Source organism: Salmo trutta, chromosome 1, assembly GCF_901001165.1.
Source record: "Salmo trutta chromosome 1, fSalTru1.1, whole genome shotgun sequence".
Taxonomy (NCBI): domain Eukaryota; kingdom Metazoa; phylum Chordata; class Actinopteri; order Salmoniformes; family Salmonidae; genus Salmo; species Salmo trutta.
This window is the reverse complement of record NC_042957.1, coordinates 36,501,543-36,523,730: the sequence shown is the minus strand read 5'-3', so window position 1 is coordinate 36,523,730 and position 22,188 is coordinate 36,501,543. Positions and strand designations below refer to the sequence as shown.

The window sequence follows — 22,188 nt, the reverse complement described above, 5'->3', positions numbered from 1 at the left end:
AGAAGGGCAGTCTGGGCAGATATGTATTTTGTAGTTGATTTCTGTAAGCAGGAAATTGGTGCACTGTGTGTGATGTCATGTAATATAGTTAATTTAGTTTATTAACAATATTATTACTTCACTGTTGCTTGTCCCCCGAAAAATTATTAATGAAACAAACTGAATTAACTATTTTTCTCTTTTTATTTCCAGTGTTTCGGTGCTGATCTTCAACACCACCTCACACTGCTTCATCTTGGTCAAGCAGTTCCGCCCAGGTAAAACTCCCTACTTAATTTCTCCTCGACCAATCAAATCATGTTTCCTCCGTAAGAACAACCTTTTTTCTCAGGACTGGGAATTGACAGTCCTTTTCATATTTTTCATAGTTATTAGACAATGAAGAGGGACAGGAAATGAAAGTGTGTTAGAAGGGCGTGGGTCAGAATCGAACCCACCACAACCTTTCTTCATCCCTGTCGGGAAATGCTGCTATTTTAGTTTATTAATTCAACCATTTTTAAAAAACAAGCACACATAAAACTTAAAAGCCATACATGCACATGAATAAAATCATCGAGGATAACATACAAAGTCTGGGGCTTATTTCCATTGTGGTCCTCTTGAAACACGATGGCTAGACAAGATCGAACACAGTATGGCAGTGAAATAATAAAACAAAAACATAAAAAAGAACATATCTCATCATTCCAGTCTCATCATTCCATCTCATCATTCCACTATGATGTCATAGGGGTTATTCATTTTTGTCACATTGCAAGTTTCTTAGCCAGCACCTGTGTATTATATAGGATTTTGCTGAACTGCCACTTGAGCCTGTCAAGTGGAACAATATCCCCCCCTAACACGTGGCCTGTGATCTGTCTGGCACTGTCGAGGTTTGTCTACTACTGAGAAAGTGCTAACATGCTCTCTCCTCCCTTCCTCCAGCCACCTTTACCCCTGTGGTGTTCACCAGGGTTCGGGTCAATTTTGTATCTGCCAAAGCAGCAGCTATTATTCCTGGGGTCCAGCAAAATTAAGGCAGTTATACAATTTTAAAAACATTACTATACATTCACAACAGATTTCACAATACATAGTGTGCCCTCGGGCCCTTACTCTACTACCACAAATCTACAACACAATATGGTGCGTATGTATGCATGTGTCTGTGCCCATGTTTGTTGCTTCACAGTCCCTGCTGTTCCATAAGGTGTATATTTTACTTTTTTTTTTCTTTGATTGTACTGCTTGCATCAATTACCTGATGTGGAATAGAGTTCCATGTAGTCATGGCTCTATGTAGTACTGTGCGCCTCCCGTAGTCTGTTCAGGATTTGGGGATTGTGAAGAGACCTCTGTTGGCATGTGTTGTTGGGTATGCATGGGTGTCCGAGCTGTGTTCTAGTAGTTTAAACAGACAGCTCGGTACATTCAGCTTGTCAACACTTGACGTCAGTCTCTCTTCCACTTTGAGCCATGAGAGATTGACATGCATATCATTAATGTTAGCTCTCCATGTACTTTTAAGGGCCAGCCGTGCGCACCCTGTTCTGAGCCAATTGCCAATCGCAAGTCCCTCCTTGTGGCACCTGACCACACTACTGAACAGTAGTCTAGGTCCGACAAAACTAGGGCCTGTAGGACCTGCCTTGTTGACAGTGTTTAAGAAGGCAGAATAGCGCTTTATTATGGACAGACTTCTCCCCATTTTAGCTACTATATTCCATGGCTACATCAAGCTTGTGACTTTACAAACTTGTTGGATGCATTTACAGTTTTTTTGGTTGTGTTTTGTATTATGTTTATCCCAATAGGAAGTGAACGGTTAACGATGTATTGTCATTTTGGAGTCACTTTTATTGTAAGTAAGAATAGAAGATGTTTCTGAACAGGTCTACATTAATGTGGATGCAACAGTGATTATGGACAATCATGAATGAATTGTGAATGATAACTGAGAAAGATTGATGTAGTCATTGTGTGTTAGGAATATGGCAACAAATACTAAACCTTGAACTACTTTAATACACTAAGTGATTTTTGTCCAAATAGTGACGTCTTCAAACGGGGGACTAGATATATAAAGTGCTTTAATTTCTGAGCAGTAAAACATATATGAATGAAAATACCCTCAAATGAAAGGTGACATTCTGTACTGTCGCTTCAAATGAAACATTTAATCTCAAATCCAAAATGCTGGAGTATACAGAATCTTAGCTTTAATGTCAATGCATACGGAGGGAAGTGTATCTGTGTCCCCAATTTTTTTCAATTTATAATAAATAAATAATAATAATTGTATAAAAAAATAACTAGTCTCTTATTACGGTGTTGATTTCCACCAGCAAGCTTTTTACAAGTTATGGGGTGTGTAGATTTATGCTTGTAATGATTTTTATAGGGGTACGATTTTACTATACAAAGTTTGTCAGACGCTTATTATATTATTTCAATTGTGGCCTATTTGAAGAACAAAAACGTAGACTTTGATTTTTGTATGAACTGCGCAATCCCTATAGTTGAGAAGTGAAAGGAATACCTTTTTGTCAGTGATGTATCTGGGTCCCCAGGTCACTATAGTGTAACACATGTTGCTATCTCGCTCTTCCCCATTCACTCTCCCTCCACCCTCTCACGTCCTGCAGCCGTGTACATGTGTGAGTGGGAGAGGACCAAGGCACCAGAGCCAGCCATGCAGGCAGGGGTGGAGGAAGAGGGGGCTGCTATCCCAGAGACTCCCATCAGTGAGATTCCCCAGCAGGAGGCTGTTGCTACGGCTGGGGGCGTCAAGACCCCCCAGCCCCCGGGCTCGGCGGGTATGACCTACGAGCTGTGTGCAGGCCTGGTGGACAAGGCCGACCTGTCGCTGGAGGAGATTGCCAGGCAGGAGGTGCTGGAGGAGTGTGGCTACGACGTGCCAGTCGCCAAGCTGCGGAGGATCACCTCGTACAGGTGTGTGTGTGTGTGTGTGGGCACGTACAGTGAGGGGGGGAAAAAAGTATTTGATCCCTTGCTGATTTTGTACGTTTGCCCACTGACAAAGAAATGATCAGTCTAATTTTAATGGTAGGTTTATTTGAACAGTAAGAGACAGAATAACAACAAAAATATCCAGAAAACCGCATGTCAGAAATGTTATAAATTGATTTGCATTTTAATGAGGGAAATAAGTATTTGACCCCCTTTCAATCAGAAAGATTTCTGGCTACCAGGTGTCTTTTATACAGGTAACAAGCTGAGATTAGGAGCACACTCTTAAAGGGAGTGCTCCTAATCTCAGTTTGTTACCTGTATAAAAGACACCTGTCCACAGAAGCAATCAATCAGATTCCAAACTCTCCACCATAGCCAAGACCAAAGAGCTCTCCAAGGATGTCAGGGACAAGATTGTAGACCTACACAAGGCTGGAATGGGCTACAAGACCATCGCCAAGCAGCTTGGTGAGAAGGTGACAACAGTTGGTGCGATTATTCGCAAACGGAAGAAACACAAAAGAACTGTCAATCTCCCTCGGCCTGGGGCTCCATGCAAGATCTCACTTCGTGGAGTTACAATGATCATGAGAACGGTGAGGAATCAGCCCAGAACTACACGGGAGGATCTTGTCAATGATCCCAAGGCAGCTGGGACCATAGTCACCAAGAAAACAATTGGTAACACACTATGCCGTGAAGGACTGAAATCCTGCAGCGCCCGCAAGGTCCCCCTGCTCAAGAAAGCACATATACATGCCCGTCTGAAGTTTGCCAATGAACATCTGAATGATTCAAAGGACAACTGGGTGAAAGTGTTGTGGTCAGATGAGACCAAAATGGAGCTCTTTGGCATCAACTCAACTCACCGTGTTTGGAGGAGGAGGAATGCTGCCTATGACCCCAAGAACACCATCCCCACCGTCAAACATGAAGGTGGAAACATTATGCTTTGGCGGTGTTTTTCTGCTAAGGGGACAGGACAACTTCACCGCATCAAAGGGACGATGGACGGGACCATGCATCGTCAAATCTTGGGTGAGAACCTCCTTCCCTCAGCCAGGGCATTGAAAATGGGTCATGGATGGGTATTCCAGCATGACAATGACCAAAAACACAAGGCCAAGGCAACAAAGGAGTGGCTCAAGAAGAAGCACATTAAGGTCCTGGAGTGGTCTAGCCAGTCTCCAGACCTTAATCCCATAGAAAATCTGTGGAGGGAGCTGAAGGTTCGAGTTGCCAAACGTCAGCCTGGAAACCTTAATGACTTGGAGAAGATCTGCAAAGATGAGTGGGACAAAATCCCTCCTGAGATGTGTGCAAACCTGGTGGCCAACTACAAGAAACATCTGACCTCTGATTGCCAGCAAACGTTTTGCCACCAGGTACTAAATCATGTTTTGCAGAGGGGGACAAATACTTTTTTCCCTCATTGAAATGCAAAGCAATTTATAACATTTTTGACATGTTTTTCTGGATTTTTTGTTATTCTGTCTCTCACTGTTCAAATAAACCTACCATTACAATTATAGACTGATCATTTCTTTGTCAGTGGGCAAACGTACAAAATCAGCAGGGGATCAAATACTTTTTTCCCTCACTGTATGGCTCCGGGCTGAAGTTTCCCCTAGGTACAAATCTAAGAGTAGCTTCCCCTCCTGCAATCCTAACCATATTCATTAGCTGGGAAAATGCAAAACTGACTCAAGATTAGCGTCTAGCTTCACAAACAAACACCCATAGCTTCATACAGGCGCACACACTGTCGTGAATAATTGATTCGCTCAAGGTGTGTAAAATGCTGAACCCAAAGATGAGGCGAATGACTTCCTGTATTTAAAGGTTTAATAGACAAACAATAGATGTATATGGTGCGATTTCTTCAAACCTCTCAGAGGAATGTGTCTATCTACTAACCTCAAGGGCAGGGATGCATAAAATACTCTTGCTTATCTGTTCGTTCTCCAAGTGTTCCGGGACCCTGGTAAACATTAAATCAGAGGTGAGACCACTCAAGTCAAAGTAGGCTATACATTTGAACATCTCAATTGCTTGTGAGTAACCCTGGCTGGATTACAGTTAATGGCTGGTATATGAAGTTTGTTTTTTTCTCACTCATTATTCATGATTCTTTCATGTTTTTTGAATTTTTTTATCGCATTATCAGGGTTATTTTAGAAGTGTTCAGAAACATCTTTTCTACTCACTTATAACGTTCTTTCAGAAAGTATTCACACCCCTTGATTTTCCACATTTGGTTGTTTTACAGACAATTTAAAATTGATTAAATTGAGGTTTGTTTGTCACTGGCCTACACAAAACACCATAATGTCAAAGGGGAATTGTTTTTATTTTATTATGTAATTTTGACATGAATTAAGAATGAAAAACAACTCAAATGTCTTGAGTCAAGTATTCAACTACTTTGTTATGGCAAGCCTAAGTAAGTTAATGTGCTTAACAAGTCATGTAAGTTGAATGGACTCCCTCTGTGTGCAACAATAGCGTTTAACGTATTTTAGAATGACTAGCCCAAACATACAATTCTACTACATGACCAAAAGAATGTGGACACCTGCTCGTTGAACATCTCATTCAAAAATCATGGGCATTAATTTACTGCTATAACAGCCTCCACTCTTCTGGGAAGGCTTTCCACTAGATGTTGGAACATTGCTGTGGGGACTTGCTTCCATTAAGCCACAAGCATTAGTGAGGTCGGGCACTGATGTTGGGCAATTAGGCCAGGCTCGCAGTCTGCGTTCCAATTCATTCCAAACGTGTTAGATGGGGTTGAGGTCAGGGCTCTATGCAGGCCAGTCAAGTTCTTCCACATCGATCTCGATAAACCAGTTCTGTATGGACCTCACTTTGAGCACGGGGGCATTGTCATGCTGGAAAAGGTAAGGGCCTTCCCCAAACTGTTGCCACAAAGTTGGAAGCACAGAATTGTCTAGAATGTCTTTTATGCTGTAGCGTTAAGATTTCCCTTCACTGGAACTAAGGGGCCTAGCCCGAACCAAGAAAAACACCCCCAGACCATTATTCCTCCCCCACCAAACTTTACCGTTGGCAGTATTCATTCGGACAGGTAGCGTTCCCCTGGCATCCGCCAAACCCAGATTTGCCTGTCGGACTGCCCGATGGTGAAGCGTGATTCACCACTCCAGAGAATGTGTTTCCAGAGTCCAATGACGGCGAGCTTTACACCAATCCAGCCGATGCTTGTCATTGCACATTGTGATCTTAGGCTTGTATGCGACTGCTCGGCCATGGAAACCCATTTCATGAAGCTTCCGACCAACAGTTCTTGTATTGACGTTGCATCCAGAGGCAGTTTGGAACTCTGTAGTGAGTGTTGCAACCAAGGACAGATGTTTTTTTCTGCGCTACGCTCTTCAGCACTCGCCGGTCCTGTTCTGTGAGCTTGTGTGGCCTACCACTTTGCGACTGAGCCGTTGTTGCTCCTAGACGTTTCCACTTCAAAATCACTTAGAGTTGACCTGGGCAGCTCTAGCAGGGCATACATTTGATGAACTGACTTGTTGGTAAGGTGCCGTCCTATAACGGTGCCACATTGAAAGTCACTGAGCTCTTCAGCTAGGCCATTCTACTGCCAGTGTTTTCTATGGTGATTGCATGGCTGTGTGCTCAATTTTATTCACCTGTTGTCAACGGGTGTGTCTGAAATAACCAAATCATCTACTAATTTGTGGGTGGGTGGATTGATCTGTGTGTGAGTATATAGTGTATCTGTAAGGTCCCTCTGTCGAGCAGTGACTCTCAAATGGATTCAACCACCAGGACCAGGGAAGTTTTCCAATGCCTCGCAAAGAAGGGAACCATGGGAAAACATTTTTAAAGCAGACATTGAATATCCGTTTGAGCGTGGTGAAGTTATTATTTTCACTTTGGATGGTGTATCAATACACCCGGTCACTACAAAGATACAGGTGTCCTTCCTAACTCAGTTGCCGTAGAGGAATGAAACCGTTCAGGGATTTCACTGAGGCCAATGGTGACTTTTTAAAACAGTAAGAGTTTTTGAAGGCTGTGATGGGAGAAAATTGAGGATGGATCAACAACATTATAGTTACTCCACAATACTAACTTAATTGACCGAGTGGAAAGAAGGAAGCCTGTACAGAATACAAATATTCCAAAACGTGCATCCTGTTTGCAGTAATACTGAAAAAAAATGTTACAAAGCAATTCACTTTTTGTCCTGAATACAAATTGTTGTTTGGGGCAAATTGAATACAACATGTTACTGAGTACCACGCCATATTTTCAAACATAGTGGTGGCTACATCATGAGTATGCTTGTAATTGTTAAGGAGATATATATATTTTATGAGCTTTTCAGGATAAAGAAAATAAATGGAATGGAGCTAAGCACAGTCAAATTCCTAGAGGAAAACCTGGTTTCCACCAGACATTGGGAGATTAATTCACATTTCAGCATGACAATAACCTAAAACACAACGCTAAATCTACACTGGAGTTGCTTACCAAGAAGACTGAATGTTCCTGATTGTCCGCGTTGATCAATGGCAAGACCTGAAATTGGTTGTCTAGCAATGATCGACAACCAGTGGCAATTTTAGCATGTAAATCTTGGTGGGGCAAACTCAAAAAAATAGATGCATGCCAGCAAAGACACAACACCACACTAAACAATACATTAATTGCACTATAATGGCGACAAGCAGTGCCCACAAACTGTTAGAGCCTAGGGGGTCACACTCGGGCATTCAGAGGGGGTATATTATTGTGGCCCTGTTGGGAATATGGTCAATATGGGGGACCGTGTTGTGGGTGTTTCAGGGAAAACGGGTACATTTGACCTCCATCTAGGACGTGACAATAGTTAATAAAATCTCCCCATTTCTGCCCATTTAAAAAATGTAATTACATTTGCACGGTCTTGCAGGCCTTCTCATACAGCTGCAACTGTATATGCATTTGTAAATCAAGACCTTTCTTGAGTTGGGCTCTGGGATGGTGCAACTGTTGAGAATGTGAGCCTGTGGTTGTGTGGGGGAAAAGGGTTGAGTGTGTGTATGTGCGTATCCCACAACTGTTGCGAAGGAGTAAAAGATGTTAGGGACAATATAGGATGATTCATAATAATTGCTTGCAATAATGTAATTTTGGTAATGGCGAGACTGGTGAGAGAAAATCCTTTGCAAAACATGCCTACATTACTACAAATATTAATAGCTAATTATGGAAAATAAGAAACAGAATTTTTAAAATAGATTTTTTTTAAATTTCTATATATATTGCAAATTGAGGTGAGGGTGATGGAAATGCATTTGGCGGTTGATCTACTTCTGTTCTGTAAATGGCACTGTGTGCTTTTTTCGAAGGATGGATCCCAGTCTTTTCAGGGCTATGGGATACGGGGGGTCGGGGGTGGTCTGCCGGGCATTGGGATGACAACCCAACTCGGGATGAGGGCTTTTAGCAGGTGGAATAGTGGGGACCAATTGGAGGTTTACTTACTAGCAATGCAAATATCATGGTACAGCTATATAGACACTCAATCATGTTACTTTTTAATGGTATGTTTATTAAACATATATTTTGATAAATGGAATTGACGTTGCGTCTCATGGTAAGTGGTGAAATAAGTATAGCCAGTTACAATTGTAATGGCTTAGCAGATAATAAGAAAAGACGATCAGTATTTACCTGGCTAAAAGAGAAGGAATATAATATCTATTGTTTACAGGAAACCCATTTATATAATTTTAGATTCAGTTTTGTGGAAAAAGGACTTGGGGGTGAAATATATTTCTCCCATTGGCAAAGAAATTCAAAAGGGGTGAAGGTTTTAATTAACAGTAATTTTGATCCAAATGTGCAAATTGTCCAAACAAAACAAGATAGATGGATTATTTTAAATATGTTATTGGACAATAAACAGATATGGCTTATTAACCTATACGGTCCAAATAATGATGATGATCCAAGCTTCTTTGATAATATATATAAGAATTTATTAACTTTACAAGCAACACTAGACTCTATTATTATGATCGGAGATTTTAATATGGTCTTAAATACCTCTATGGACCGGAAAGGAAATAACACTACAAACTATCACCCTCAGGCACTTATGGAAATCATGAATGTCATGGATATATTGGAATTAGTGGATATATGGAGGCTTAACCTGTCTGGGCTAGGGGGCAGTATTTTCACGGCCGGATAAAAAACGTACCCGATTTAAACTGGTTACTACTCTTGCCCAGAAATGAGAATATGCATATTATTAGTAGATCTGGATAGAGAACACCCTAAAGTTTCTAAAACTGTTTGAATGGTGTCTGTGAGTATAACATAACTCATATGGCAGGCAAAAACCTGAGAAGATTCCAAGAAGGATGTGGCCTGTCTGCGATTTTGTAGTTCTCCTTTTGCTTGTCTATCGAAACTACAGTATCCGTGGGGTTATGTTGCACTTTCTAAGGCTTCCATTGGCTCTCTAAAGCCGCCAGAAAGCGGATTGGGGCGTCTCCTGTCTCTGGGCAAAGTATAGTAACTCAGTTTGTCAGTGGTCTGCCTGAGGACAAAGGGAATGGAAATACGCGTTCACGAGACCTCGCCATTTTTTATTCTCCTCTTTGAATGAATACAGTATTGTCCGGTTGGAATATTATCGCTTTTTACCATTAAAATAGATTTTAAACAGCGTTTGACATGCTTCTAAGTACGGTAATGGAACATTTTTTATTTTTTGTGTCACGAAATGCGCTCGCGCGTTACCCTTTGGATAGTGACCTGAACGCACAAACAAAACGGGGGTATTTGCACATAACTATGGATTATTTGGAACAAAAACAACTGTTGTTGTGGAAGTAGCAGTCCTGGGAGTGCATTCTGACGAAGAACAGCAAAGGTAATCCAATTTTTCTAATGGTAATTCTGAGTTTAGGTTGCTCCGAACTTGGCGGGTGTCAAATTAGCTAGCCGTGATGGCTGAGCTATGTACTCAGAATATTGCAAAATGTGCTTTTGCCGAAAAGCTATTTTAAGATCTGACATAGCGATTGCATAAAGGAGTTCTGTATCTATAATTCTTAAAATAATTGTTATGTATTTTGTCAACGTTTATGATGAGAAATTTTGTAAATTCACCGGGAGTTGCTAGTTGCTAGTTCTGAACATCACATGCTAATGTGATTTGATATAAATATGGACTTGATTGAACAAAACATGCATGTATTGTAGAAAATAATGTCCTAGGAGTGTCATCTGATGAAGATCATCAAAGGTTAGTGCTGCATTTAGCTGTGTTTTGGGTTTTTGTGACATATATGCTTGCTTGAAAAATGGCTGTGTGGTTATTTGTGTCTGTACTCTCCTAACATAATCTAATTTACATTTTTACATTTTAGTAATTTAGCAGACGCTCTTATCCAGAGCAACTTACAGTAGTGAATGCATTCATTTCATCATTTTTTTTTTGTACTGGCCCCCCGTGGGAAATGAACCCACAACCCTGGTGTTGCAAACACCATGCTCTACCAACTGAGCTACAGGGAAGGCTGTAGCTCAGTGTTTTGCTTTTGCTGTAAAGCCTTTTTGAAATCGGACAATGTGGTTAGATTAACGAGAGTCTTATCTTTCAAATGGTGTAAAATAGTCGTATGTTTGAAATATTGAAATTATTGCATTTTTTTTAGGTATTTGTATTTCGCTCCACACGATTCCATTGGCTGTTGAATAGAGTGGGACGCTAACGTCCCACCTAGCCCATAGAAGTTAAATACCCTGACCTAGTGAGATATTCCGTCGTGGCCAAAAGTTTTGAATGACACATTAATTTTCACAAAGTCTGCTGCCTCAGTTTGTATGATGGCAATTTTTATATACTCCAGAATGTTATGACGAATGATCAGATGAAATGCAATTAATTGTGAAGTCCCTCTTTGCCATGCAAATGAACTGAATCCCCAAAACCTTTCCACTGCATTTCAGCCCTGCCACAAAATGACCAGCTGACATCATGTCAGTGTTTCTCTCGTACACACAGGTGTGAGTGTTGATGAGGACAATGCTGGAGATCACTCTGTCATGCTGATTGAGTTTGAATATTGTACTAGAAGCTTCAAAAGGAGGGTGGTGCTTGGAATCATTGTTCTTCCTCTGTCAACCATGGTTACCTGCAAGGAAACACATGCCATGATCATTGCTTTGCACAAAAAGGGCTTCACAAGCAAGGATATTGCTGCCAGTAAGATTGCACCTATATCATTTATTGGATCATCAAGAACTTCAAGGAGAGGGGTTCAATTGTTGTGAAGAAGGCTTCAGGGCGCCCAAGAAAGTCCAGCAAGCGCCAGGACCGTCTCCTAAAGTTTATTCAGCTGCGGGATCGGGCACCACCAGTACAGAGCTTGCTCAGGAATGGCAGAAGGCAGGTGTGAGTGCATCTGCACGCACAGTGAGGCGAAGACTTTTGGAGGATAGCCTGGTGTCAAGAAAGGCAGCAAAGAAGCCACTTCTCTCCAGGAAAAACATCAGGAACAGACTGATATTCTGCAAAAGGTACAGGGATTGTACTGCTGAGGACTGGGGTAAAGTAATTTTCTCTGATGAATCCCCTTTCCGATTGTTTGGGGCATCCGAAAACGCTTGTTCTGAGAAGACAAGGTGAGCGCTACCATCAGTCACGCCAACAGTAAAGCATCCTGAGACCATTCATGTGTGGGGGGTTGCTTCTCAGCCAAGGGAGTGGGCTCACTCACAATTTTGCCTAAGAACACAGCCATGAATAAAGGATGGTACCAACACATGCCCCGAGAGCAACTTCTCCCAACCATCCAGGAACAGTTTGGTGACGAACAATGCCTTCTCCAGCATGATGGAGCACCTTGCCATAAAGCAAAAGTGATAACTAAGTGGCTCGGGGAACAAAACATTGATATTTTGGGTCCATGGCCAGGAAACTCCCCAGACCTTAATCCCATTGAGAACTTGTGGTCAATCCTCAGGAGACGGGTGGACAAACAAACAACCCACAAATTCTGACATACTCCAAGCATTGATTATGCAAGAATGGGCTGCCATCAGCCAGGATGTGGCCCAGAAGTTAATTGACAGCATGCCAGGGCGGATTGCAGAGGTCTTGAAAAAGAAGGGTCAACACTGCAAATATTGACTCTTTGCATCAACTTCATGTAATTGTCAATAAAAGCCTTTGACACTTATGAAATGCTTGTAATTATACTTCAGTATTCCATAGTAACATCTGACAAAACTATCTAAAGACAGGTAGGTAGGTAGGTAGGTATGCATGATCCAGTCCGTTTAACAAATTGGAGGCCTCTTACACTTCAGTGTTGTGATGCAAAATGCTTGGCGCATAGAATTAAAGTATATTGTCAGATATTATTCATCCTAATCAGACAGGTTTTTTACATGGACGATACAATGAAGATAATATGATAAGTACTGGAAACAATAGAATACTACAAAATGTCGGACACCAGGCCTGGTTTTCATAGCTGATTTTGATAAAGTACAACTGGAGTTTATATATAAATGCCTAGAATATTCCAATTTTGGGGAATCTCTTATAAAATGGGTTAAAGTTATGTATAGTAAATAATGGCTACATCTCAGAAAGTTTAAAACTATCTTAGAGGAGTAAAATAAGGTTGTCCACTATCGGCATATGTATTTATTATTGCCATCGAAATGTTAGCTGTTAAAATTAGATCTGACAATAATATTAACCTCTAGGGGGTGTGGGACGGTAGCATCCCACCTGGCTAACATCCAGTGAAATTGCAGAGCGACAAATTCAAAAACAGAAACTCATAAATTCATAAAACATACAAGTGTATACATCGGTTTAAAGATTAACTTTTTGTTAATCCAACCACGGAGTCAGATTTCAAAAAGACTTTACGGCAAAAGCATACCATGCGTTTATCTGAGAACAGCGCCCAGCAGACAAATCATTATCAACAGTTACCAGCCAAGTAGAGGAGTTACACAAGTCAGAAATAGTGATAAAATTAATCACTTACCTTTGATGATCTTCGTATGGTTGCACTCACAAGACTTCCATTTACTCAATAAATGTTTGTTTTGTTCGATAAAGTCCCTCTTTTTATATCCAAAAACCTCTTGTTTTGTTCGTGTTTTGTTCAGTAATCCACAGGCTCAATGGCAGTCACAACAGAGACGAGAAATCCGAAAAGTATCAGTAAAGTTCGTAGAAACATGTCAAACGATGTTTATAATCAATCCCCAGGTTGTTTTTAGTCATAATAATCAATAATATTTCAACCGGACAAAAGCTTCGTCAATATAAAAGGAAACAAGAAAGACGTGCTCTCGGTCGTGTGCATGAAAACCCTCGGGTCACTGAATGGTCCACTCATTCAAAGTGGTCTTACTCATTTTTCAGAATACAACCCTGAAACAATTTCTAAAGACTGACATCTAGTGGAAGCCATAGGAAGTGCAATTTGAGTCCTAAGTCAATGGATACTGTAATGGCATTCAATTGAAAACGACAAAATAAAAAAACATCCCACTTCCTGGATGGATTTTTCTCACTTTTTCGCCTGCCATATCAGTTCTGTTATTTATACTCAGACATTATTTTAACAGTTTTGGAAACTTTAGAGTTTTCTATCCAAATCTACCAATTATATGCATATCCTAGTTTCTGGGCCTGAGTAGCAGGCAGTTTACTTTGGGCACGCTTTTCATCCAGGAGGTGAAAATAGTGCCCCCTACCCTTTTATGAAGTTTTCAGGGATTAGAAATCCGTGGCTTAAAAACTAAGGTGTCATTGTACGCTGATGATTCATGTTTTCTTTTACAACCACAATTAAAATCTCTCCACGGCCTCATAGAAGATCTAGGTACTTTTGCTATCCTCTCTGGATTAAAACCAAATTGGATCACTAAAAAATGTAAATTTTACATTACTGTGTAGTTTACCAATTAAATGGTTTGACGGAGATATGGTCATACTCGGTATACAAATCACAAAAGAAAAATGATCTCACTCCAATAAATCTTTATAGAAAGTTAGCAAAAATAGATAAGATCTTGCTACCGTGGAAAGGAAAATACCTGTCTACCCTGATTTAGTCATATCACAGTTTTACCTATTGGCTTATGGTTTTGTCTACACCTAGTGACCTGCTTTTTAAATTATATGAACAAAAAATATTAAATTTTATTTGGAATGGCAAGCCAGACAAAATTTTAAAGGGCCTATTTATATAACGAATGTGAATTCGGAGGCAGAAATGATTAAATATTAAAGCATTAGATGTCTCACTAAAGGCATCAGTCGTACAAAAGGTTTACTTAAATCCAAACGGGTTCTGTAGGAATGTCTCATCCTATGTTCAAGAATGGCCTTTTTCCCTTTATTCAGATTACACCTGCTCACTTTCGGTTGTTTGAAAAGGAAATAATCTCAAATATCGTTATTTTTTTAAAACAAGCCTTAGAAAGTTGGTTGCAATTTCAGTTTAATCCACCTGAAAAGACAGAACAAATAATACAACAAATATTGTGGTTAAACTCAAATATACTAATTGATTAAAAAAAATCATTTTTCGAAGAATTGTTTAAGGTATAATTTTAGTGAATGATATAAATAGGACTGGTGGAGTTATGTCACACATGCAGCTAACAGACATGGAAATGTCTGCTCTACCCAAAATTACAACCAACTAATTGCAGCATTACCACAAAAATGGAAGAGGCAGGTAGAAGGGGAAAAAAGTAAGGAACTTGTATATCGGCCCTGCATTAAATAACAAATGGTTAAAGAAAACAAATACCAATTTCATTTAAGGACCAAGAAACTGACAGCTGTGACATATATAAATAGCAAAATAGTTGGGAAGAAATTTGATGTACCCATTCCATTGCACATTGTTTATGATTTGATACGCAAAACACCACCTGATTCAAAACGTCAAATTTTTTTTTAAATTACTATACAAAATTCTTTCAACCAATAGAATGTTATATATATATATATATATATATATATACATACATACATACATACATACATACATACATACATACATACATACATACATACATACATACATATACAGTGGGGAGAACAAGTATGATACACTGCCGATTTTGCAGGTTTTCCTACTTACAAAGCATGTAGAGGTCTGTAATTTTTATCATAGGTACACTTCAACTGTGAGAGACGGAATCTAAAACAAAAATCCAGAAAATCACATTGTATGATTTTTAGTAATTAATTAGCATTTTATTGCATGACATAAGTATTTGATACATCAGAAAAGCTGAACTTAATATTTGGTACAGAAACCTTTGTTTGCAATTACAGAGATCATACGTTTCCTGTAGTTCTTGACCAGGTTTGCACACACTGCAGCATGGATTTTGGCCCACTCCATACAGACCTTCTCCAGATCCTTCAGGTTTTGGGGCTGTCGCTGGGCAATACGGACTTTCAGCTCCCTCCAAAGATTTTCTATTGGGTTCAGGTCTGGAGACTGGCTAGGCCACTCCAGGACCTTGAGATGCTTCTTACGGAGCCACTCCTTAGTTGCCCTGGCTGTGTGTTTCGGGTCGCTGTCATGCTGGAAGACCCAGCCACAACCCATCTTCAATGCTCTTACTGAGGGAAGGAGGTTGTTGGCCAAGATCTCCCGATACATGGCCCCATCCATGGTCCCCTCAATACGGTGCAGTCGTCCTGTCCCCTTTGCAGAAAAGCATCCCCAAAGAATGATGTTTCCACCTCCATGCTTCACGTTTGGGATGGTGTTCTTGGAGTTGTACTCATCCTTCTTCCTCCAAACACAGCGAGTGGAGTTTAGACCAAAAAGCTCTATTTTTGTCTCATCAGACCACATGACCTTCTCCCATTCCTCCTCTGGATCATCCAGATGGTCATTGGCAAACTTCAGACGGGCATGCATATGTGCTTTCTTGAGCAGGGGGACCTTGCGTGCGCTGCAGGATTTTAATCCATGACGGCGTAGTGTGTTACTAATGGTTTTCTTTGAGACTGTGGTCCCAGCTCTCTTCAGGTCATTGACCAGGTCCTGCCGTGTAGTTCTGGGCTGATCCCTCACCTTCCTCATGATCATTGATGCCCCACGAGGTGAGACCTTGCATGGAGCCCCAGACCGAGGGTGATTGACCGTCATCTTGAACTTCTTCCATTTTCTAATAATTGCGCCAACAGTTGTTGCCTTCTCACCAAGCTGCTTGCCTATTGTCCTGTAGCCCATCCCAGCCTTGTGCAGGTCTACAATTTTATCCCTGATCTCCTTACACAGCTCTCTGGTCTTGGCCGTTGTGGAGAGGTTGGAGTCTGTTTCATTGAGTGTGTGGACAGGTCTTTTTATACAGGTAACGAGTTCAAACAGGTGCAGTTAATACAGGTAATGAGTGGAGAACAGGAGGGCTTCTTAAAGAAAAACTAACAGGTCTGTGAGAGCCGGAATTCTTACTGGTTGGTAGGTGATCAAATACAAATTCATTTCTTAAAAATCATAATGTGATTTTGTGCAGTAGTACCTAACAGTGCAGTAGTATCTAACAATACACACATCTGTGGCAGAGAAGTCCCGTCATTGGCCGCGGGCAGCGTTTGGTACACTGACACACACACATTCATCGCGCCTCCCTGCTCCTTTATCAGCTACGTTAACAATGTGGGTTGACACACAAGTCAACGTCACTCTCTTAGTACATACATTTCACACTTTATTCTTACCTCTCGTCAGTAGCAGTTTATGGTATAAAGAATATACAGACAAGCGTTCATGTTAAATTTAAGCAACATTTATTGTACTTATCAATGTTATGGATGAGCGCGTTGTTTGGTTCTGTTCCTCTCTCCATCTCTGTAGCTTCCGGGTATGCTGGGATAAGGACCAGAGCTACGGTAATCAGGCTGGCTTTGTAGTGCCTGTCCCGACTGGCTCGTTCATGTGAATGGGCATCTTGGAAGACTCCATGTCAGTAGGGATGGGATTTTGTAAATGTGTTATTGGTATATTGTATCATGAGAAACGTGTTGCAATATATGTAATTCATTATGTTTAGCTGAGTGGAAAATGTAGGCTTTGATGAGGGTAATTGCTTAATTAATTAGTGCTGGGTATATTCTGATGTGAGGGGCTTCCCCTACAAAAGGAGCCTCTCTTTCAGTTCAAGGGGGGAACCATTATGGATTGAGCTGTTGATGGGGCAGCATTGTTTTTAGCTGTCCCATAATGGATGCTTTGGATGGCAGTACTATTGTTTTTTTCCGGATTCACTATGTAAATAAACACCCTTGCACAGAAGTACTTTTGCGGCTCCGCCATATTTTTTTTGAGAGGTTAGGTTTTTCAGTTTAGCCTTCTGGCCTACTCTACGTGGAAAATCTAATTTTATTGGTCACATACACATGGTTAGCAGATGTTAATGCGAGTGTAGCGAAATGCTTGTGCTTCTAGTTCCGACCATGCAGTAATATCTAACAAGTAATCTAACAATTTCACAACAACCTTATACACACGTGTAAAGGAATGAATAAGAATATGTACATATAAATATATGAATGAGCGTTGGCCGAATGGCATAGGCAAGATGGTATAGAGGTCGACCGTTTATGATTTTTCGATACCGATCATTAGCTGACCAAAAAAAGCCGATGCCGATTAATTGACCGTTTAAAAAAAATGTATGACAATTACAACAATACTGAATGAACACTTTTATTTTAACTTAATATAATACATAAATCAATTTAGCCTCATAAATAATGAAACCTGTTCAATTAATACAAAAACAAAGTGTTGGAGAAGAAAGTAAAAGTGCAGTATGTGCCATGTAAAAAAGCTAACGTTTAAGTTCCTTGCTCAGAACATGAGAACATATGAAAGCTGGTGGTTCCTTTTAACATGAGTCTTCAATATTCCCAGGTAAGAAGTTTTAGATTGTAGATATTATAGGACTATTTCGCTCTATACCATTTGTATTCCATATACCTTTGACTATTGGATGTTCTTATAGGCACTATAGTATTGCCAGTGTAACAGTATAGCTTCCGTCCCTCTCCTCACCCCTACCTGGGCTCGAACTAGGGACACATCGACAACAGCCAACCTCAAAGCATCGTTACCCATCGCTCCACAAAAGCCGCGGCCCTTACAGAGCAAGGGGAACAACTACTTCAAGGTCTCAGAGCGAGTGACGTCACTGATTTGAAACGCTATTAGCGCGCACCCCGCTAACTAGCTAGCCATTTCACATCGGTTACACCAGCCTAATCTCGGGAGTTGTTAGGCTTGAAGTCATAAACAGCTCAGTGGAGAGCTGCTGGCAAATGCAGGAAAGTGCTGTTTGATTGAATGCTTATGAGTCTGCTGCTGCCTACCACCGCTCAGTCAGACTGATCTATCAAATATTAAATCATAGACTTTATTATAACATAATAACACACAGAAATACGAGCCTTACGTCATTAATATGGTCAAATCCGGAAACGATCATTTCGAAACAAAACGTTTATTCTTTCATTGAAATACGGAACCGTTCCGCATATACCTTGATTCTGCTTGCACGGAACACAAGAGAAGTGATGCAATTTCCCTAGTTAACCTCTTACATCTAGATGTTCCGCTAGCGGAACGTCTGCTCCAATATCCAATGATGGGCGTGGCGCGAAATACAAACTCCTCTAAAATCCGAAAACTTCCGTTTTTCAAACATATGACTATTTTACAGCTATTTAAAGACAAGACTCTCGTTAAAAGAAATTCATGTTAGGCAATATTAACTAAATATGCAGGCTTAAAAATATATACTTGTGTGTTGATTTTAAGGCATTGATGTTTATGGTTAGGTACACATTGGCGCAACGACAGTGCTTTTTTTTCACGAATGCGCTTGTTAAATCATCACCCGTTTGGTGAAGTTGGCTGTAATTCGCTGAGAAATTAACAGGCACCGCATCGATTATATGCAACGCAGTAGAAGCTAGATAAACTAGTAATATCATCAACCATGTGTAGTTAACTAATGATTATGTTAAGATAAGTTTAATGCTAGCTAGCAACTTACCTTGGCTTCTTGCTGCACTCGTGTAACAGGTAGTCAGCCTGCCACAGTCTCCTCGTGGAGTGCAATGTAATCGGCCACAATCGGTGTCCAAAAAAATGCCGATTACCGATTTGTTCTGAAAATCTGAAATCGGCCCTAATTAATCGGCCATTCTGATTAATCGGCTGAGCTCTAGTATAGAGTGCAGTATATACATATGAGATGAGTAATGTAGGGTATGTAAACATTATATAAAGTGGCATTGTTTAAAGTGACTAGTGATACATTTATTACATCCAATTTGTTATTATTAAAGTGGCTAGACGTTTGAGTCAGTATGTTGGCAGCAGCCTCTCAATATTAGTGATGGCTGTTTAACAGTCTGATGGCCTTGAGATAGAAGCTGTTTTTCAGTCTCTCGGTCCCAGCTTTGATGCACCTGTACTGACCTCGCCTTCTGGATGATAGCGGGGTGAACAGGCAGTGTCTCGGGTGGTTGTTGTCCTTGATGATCTTTTTGGCCTTCCTGTGACATTGGGTGGTGTAGGTGTCCTGGAGGGCAGGTAGTTTGCCCCCAGTGATGCATTGTGCAGACCTCACTACCCTCTGGAGAGCCTTACAGTTGTGGGCGGAGCAGTTGCCGTACCAGGCGGTGATATAGCCCGACGGCATGCTCTCGATTGTGCATCTGTAAAAGTTTGTGTTTTTGGTGGCAAGACATTTCTTCAGCCTCCTGAGGTTGAAGAGGTGCTGTTGCGCCGCCTTCAGCACTCTGTATGGGTGGACCATTTCAATTTGTCCATGATGTGTATGCCAAGGAACTTAAAACTTTCCACTTTTTCCACTACTGTCCCGTCGCTGTGGATAGGGAGGTGCTCCCTCTGCTGTTTCCTGAAGTCCACGATCATCGCCTTTGTTTTGTTTACGTTGAGTGTGTTTTTTTTCCTGACACCACACACGAGGGCCCTCACCACCTCCCTGTAGGCTGTCTCTTTGTTGTTGGTAATCAAGCCTACCACTGTAGTGTCGTCTGCAAACTTGATGATTGACTTGGAGGCATGCATGGCCACGCAGTCTGGGCCGGCAGCCTTGCGAGTGTTAACACGTTTAAATGTTTTACTCACGTCGGCCACGGAGAAGGAGAGCCCACAGTCTTTGGTAGTGGGCCGTGTTGGTGGCACTGTATTGTCCTCAAAGCACGCAATGAAGTTGATTTAATTTGTCTGGGAGCAAGACGTTGATGTCCGAGATGGGGTTGTTTTTTGTTTTTTTTGCAATCCGTGATTGACTGTAGACTCTGCCATATACCTCTCGTGTCTGAGCCGTTGAATTGCGACTCCACTTTCTCTATACTGACACTTTGCTTGTTTGATTGACTTACGGAGGGAATAACTAGGTGACCTGTTTTTAGTTTCTGCCTATAGGAGGGGAGCAACAAGATGAAGTCATGGTCAGATTTGCCAAAAGCAGAGCAGGGCCTTGTATTCATCGTGGAAGTTAGAGTAGCAGTGCTCGAGTGTTACTCTCTCGTGTACTGCAATCGATATGCAGATTATAATTTAGGTAGCCTTGTTCTCAGATTTGCTTTGTTATAATCCCCAGCTACACTAAATGCAGCCTCAGGATATATGGTTTTTGTAAAGTCCAGTGAAGTTCCTTGATGGCCGTCTTGGTATCCGCTTGCGGGGGGATATACACGGCTGTGACAATAACCGAGGAGAGTTGGGAGATAATACGGTTGGTATTTGATTGTGAGTAATTCTAGTTCAGGTGAACAAAAGGATTTGAGTTCTTGTTTGTTTTAGCTGCCTGTGGATGGTATACAACTGATGTGCTATCTTCGGTAGCATTAGCATTGGCTGTTGGAAAACTTGAATCCCAGCCAGGGTTTGGGGTGAGTGTTCCCGTAGGTGTAGATCTAGGATTAGCTTTCCCTCCTCAATTTAGATCAGTGTCTAGGGGCAACGTCACCCTACACCTCCCACCGAACCTTTGACAGGATGATTTCATGGATTCCTCAATCAGGATTAAGGGACCTTACTTGGCCCCATTTTAGCTGCCTGTGGATGGTGTTTTTATATGGCTGTCATGTGGGGAGAATTGAGGAATCTAAGTGTAGAGGGGAAGCCTGTCATGGGGATCCTCTAGCCCCAAAGAGGATCATCATCATCGCCCTATAGACACACTACACTCACCACTCCCTCTCCACCAACTCCACGCTGGTGGTGTTTCACCTGGGATTGTCATGGCGATCTCTCAAAAGCTTTGGCATTGGTTTGGGAAAATATTTTATTTTGAACTGACTGCTAAACCCCTCCAAATTTAGTTGGATAACATTTGCTGTGTGAAATAATAAACAGGCGCTCATAGGCTTAAATGCCAGTCACCTGACCTTTGACCTCGTGTGTGTCACCTATCTCTCGGCAGCTCCAGCGTAGGCGTGACAGGAGCCAAGCAGACCATGTTCTACGCCGAGGTGTCAGACGAAAACCGCGTGGGCGAGGGCGGAGGCGCGCCTCAGGAGGGTGAGCTGATCGAAGTGGTCAAGGTGCCCCTCCACGAGGCCATGACCTTTGCCTACGACGAGAGCGTCCCCAAGACCATGGGCGTCATCTTCAGCTTCATCTGGTTCCACAACAACATGTCGCCCAAGTACAAGATCTCCACCAACGTGTAACCCACCCAACCCGTCCTTGCACTCTTGAGCCTGAGGTAGAAGTTGCCGTTAACAACAGATCTGGGATCAGAAGACCCTAAACCCAAGCCTAATCTTTACTATTAAGGGTATGGAGAAAAATATCTGACCCTGTGTCAGTGGTTAGAGACAACTTAAATCAACTTCCAACACCTTGCCTCTGACCATTTCCATATAAAATGGCCCCATGGCAACCATTTTTGTGTTGTTACTAACTGTGTTCTTTTTTTGGGGGGGGGGGGGGGGGGGTTTGTCAAATTTATGGTCTTAATTACTTTTCCTCTAAAACTTGCCATATTCACTTTTTGTTGTTTGTGTAACTTTTTCCACAGAGGTCACGAAGATGGCAACATCACTCTTGTTCAGAGCTGCTCGTCTGCAGTTGATTTGATCTCGTTCCAGGAATACAAAAATGTTGTTTCTTATTCAGTGCCAGAGCTTATCACATATGACGGTCG

General features: G+C 41.4%; 1 protein-coding gene across 2 annotated transcripts in view; it reads left to right on the top strand.

The window, feature by feature from the left end:
* LOC115195207 (uridine diphosphate glucose pyrophosphatase-like) overlaps nt 1-21,928 on the top strand; it is a 51,890-nt gene extending 29,962 nt beyond the window's left edge. For both annotated transcript variants that reach the window (XM_029754997.1, XM_029754994.1), the window contains exons 3-5: nt 193-257; nt 2,631-2,937; nt 21,463-21,928. In XM_029754997.1, coding sequence (XP_029610857.1) covers nt 193-257; nt 2,631-2,937; nt 21,463-21,712 — 622 coding nt within the window. In that variant the 3' untranslated portion in view covers nt 21,713-21,928. The remainder of the gene's footprint in view (nt 1-192; nt 258-2,630; nt 2,938-21,462) is intronic.
* Nucleotides 21,929-22,188: the final 260 nt, after the last annotated feature.